Genomic DNA, 2,748 nt, shown 5'->3' with positions numbered 1-2,748 from the left:
CTCGGCGGGAAATACCAATAGTGAGATATCGGATAAGAAACATCGATAAGAGAGTAAGTTCACTTTGTAAAATGGCGATTGTGAGAGACGGACGCGCAGCTAATAAAAAAGAGTTACATTAAATCGCCGGGCTTGTGTTTTTATACCTATACAGTTCACTCACGCACCGATATTGGTCACTACAATTCCCGGGTTAGACGGCCTACAATTTCAGAAGTGGGATACGATCAATCGCCGCCAGTGAAAAATAGCGAAAATTTTTCTTTTCTCGTCCGTCGAAGACGCCATCGTTGAAAAAAAACATGTCGGACTTGGTCGGCACGGAGGAGTTCTCGGCCGCCCAGCTGCGCGAATGGCTGGAGTCCCAATCTACCAAAAGGTGGAAGCAAAGCTGCCATGGCAGCGAGACTTAACGAAATACCAGTAGAGCTGCGGGGACAGGGACCACCGGCAGCCGAAACATGCGAGAACGAGAGGGAAGATGAGGCAGCCGCAGATCAAGACTCGACGAAGAGCGAACGCAAAGAGAAGAACGAAAAAGCACCGCAAGCGCCTGGGCACAACAACAACCACGGCGAATATCGAGCAGAGGTTGAAATGTTAAAACTGCAAATCGAGCTGCTGAAGCTGCAGAGCGAGAGGGAGGGAAGGAGAGAAGGGAGAGGAGAGAACACAACACCAGCCGCCAACAATGACGCTGGCGTCATGTTGCTAAATGCCGCCAAAGACATGTTGCCAACATATCATGGCAACATTTCTGGAAACAACGATGACGTCACAACTTGGATCGCGCAGTTTAAGGCCGTCGCAAAAGTGAACAAACTGAAGGATGAGAAGCTACTAATGCTGCTAATGTCGAAGCTTAAGGACAAAGCATTGGTGTGGCTGCATTCGAGTCCGGAGCACATGTCGCTGCCAATCGATCAATTGTTGAACGTCATGGAAGACACTTTCCATCCCAAGGAAAGCAAACTGTTGCTCCGTCGCAAGTTCGAGTCCCGTTCATGGGCACGTGGCGAGGAGTTCTCGATGTACTTCAACGCCAAAGTGTCGCTGGCATCCCGCATAGTCATTGACGACGAGGAGTTTATTGACGGAGTCATCGAAGGTATCCCAGATGTAGGCCTGCGTAGGCAAGCCCACATGCAGTGCTTTGGCGCTCCATATCAACTACTCAAGGCGTTCGAGAAGATCATGCTGCCAAAGAAGTACGGTTCAACTGAAGGGGCAAACACTGGAGCCTCGCCAACACCCATTCGCTGCTACAACTGCAACTCTTTGGGCCACGTGGCAGGGGAGTGCCGCAAGCCCAAGCGCGAAAGAGGAGCGTGCTACGGATGCGGCAGCATGAGTCACCGTGACACCTGGTGTCACTGTGTCACTGTGACGAAAAGAAGTACAAGGTACATAACGATTATATATACAAATTTAATATATACATTAGCAATTACAATAACAAATGCTTGTCCTTAGATTGCCTCATCGACTCAGGGAGCCCAATAAGTTTTATGAAGTTATCGTGTCTAGAGCACCAGTCGGAAAATAACCTAAATAAAGTGGAAGAGCGCTCACGATTAAGTTCGAACGAAATCAAAGAAGATGATTTAAGTTTATATAAGTTTAACAAAGACAAGAAAAACAGAGAAATTGAATTTATTTTGAATAAAAATGCGGATTACGCTTATGTTGGACTAAATAATAGCAAACTTAACATTTTTGGTAAAATACCCAGTTTTGTAATTATTAACAAAAATCGAATCAACTTTGAATTACTAGTAGTGGCAGACGAGTCGATGGGCTATGAGGCTGTGTTAGGTAGGGATTTTATGAATTTATGCAAATTTAAAATTGTAAGTGACATTTGCAAGGAGAAGGAGAGTGAGACAAAAAACGAGTGTGAAATAAAAAATGAGTGTTTAGGAGAAAATGAGCGTTTAGAAGAAAATGAGTGTTTAGGAGAAAATGAGTGTTTAGAAAAAAATGAGTGTTTAGAAGAAAATGAGTGTTTAGGAGAAAATGAGTGTTTAGAAAAAAATGAGTGTTTAGGAGAAAATGAGTGTTTAGAAGAAAATGAGTGTTTAGGAGAAAATGAGTGTTTAGAAGAAAATGAGTGTTTAGGAGAAAATGAGTGTTTAAAAAAAAATGAGTGGAAAATAGAGAATGAGTGTTTAGGAGAATATGAATGTGAAGTAAAAGATGAGGGTGATAAAGAGAATAAGCATGAAGTAGAAAGTGGAGGCAAGGTAGAAAATGAGTGTTCTGCAATGGTTGAGTGTCTGGAAGACAGCGATACCTGCGAGAGCGTAAAAACCAATTTCAACGAACTACCAAGCCAGTATCCAGACAAAGAAAACGACTGGGAGTTGAAAGTAGGGACAGATTGTAGCCAAGAACTCGCAGGACGACTTAAATACATGTTTAGGACAGCGTATGTAAACGCAGAAAGACCAAACTTACCACAAACCAAGTGGGAAATGAAGTTGAATTTCGAACACGAAAAACCGTTTCATTGCCCACCTAGAAGACTGTCGTATAGCGAAAAAGCCCAAGTACAGAAAATGATAGACGAATACACAGAAAAAGGTTACATCAGAACCAGTGAGTCAGAATACGTTTCGCCTATAGTACTGGTAAAAAAGAATTCGGGAGAGTTGAGACTGTGCGTCGATTATCGCACACTTAATAAAGGTATGATAAAGGACAATTACCCAACACCTCTTATAGACGACCTACTAGATAAACTGTCAG

The 2,748-nt window shown here is 43.2% G+C and overlaps 1 protein-coding gene across 1 annotated transcript; it reads left to right on the top strand.

Moving 5' to 3' along the window:
- Positions 1–298: 298 nt before the first annotated feature.
- On the top strand, positions 299–1,885 carry LOC117184902 (uncharacterized). Its single transcript, XM_033384041.1, has 2 exons — positions 299–1,403; positions 1,474–1,885. Exons 1-2 carry the CDS (start codon positions 397–399, stop codon positions 1,544–1,546), a joined length of 1,080 nt encoding a protein of 359 aa, XP_033239932.1. The 5' UTR covers positions 299–396; the 3' UTR covers positions 1,547–1,885.
- The last annotated feature ends 863 nt before the right edge of the window (positions 1,886–2,748 follow it).

This window comes from Drosophila pseudoobscura, chromosome X (assembly GCF_009870125.1).
Source record: "Drosophila pseudoobscura strain MV-25-SWS-2005 chromosome X, UCI_Dpse_MV25, whole genome shotgun sequence".
Taxonomy (NCBI): Eukaryota; Metazoa; Arthropoda; class Insecta; order Diptera; family Drosophilidae; genus Drosophila; species Drosophila pseudoobscura.
This window is presented reverse-complemented; position numbering and strand designations above follow the sequence as displayed.

Coding starts and splice junctions, on each gene's coding strand:
- LOC117184902 (XM_033384041.1), top strand. CDS start 397: ATGGCAGCGAGACTTAACGAAATACCAGTAGAGCTGCGGGGACAGGGA. Junction 1,404..1,473: donor GTGACGAAAAGAAGTACAAG/GTACATAACGAT, acceptor GCTTGTCCTTAG/ATTGCCTCATCGACTCAGGG.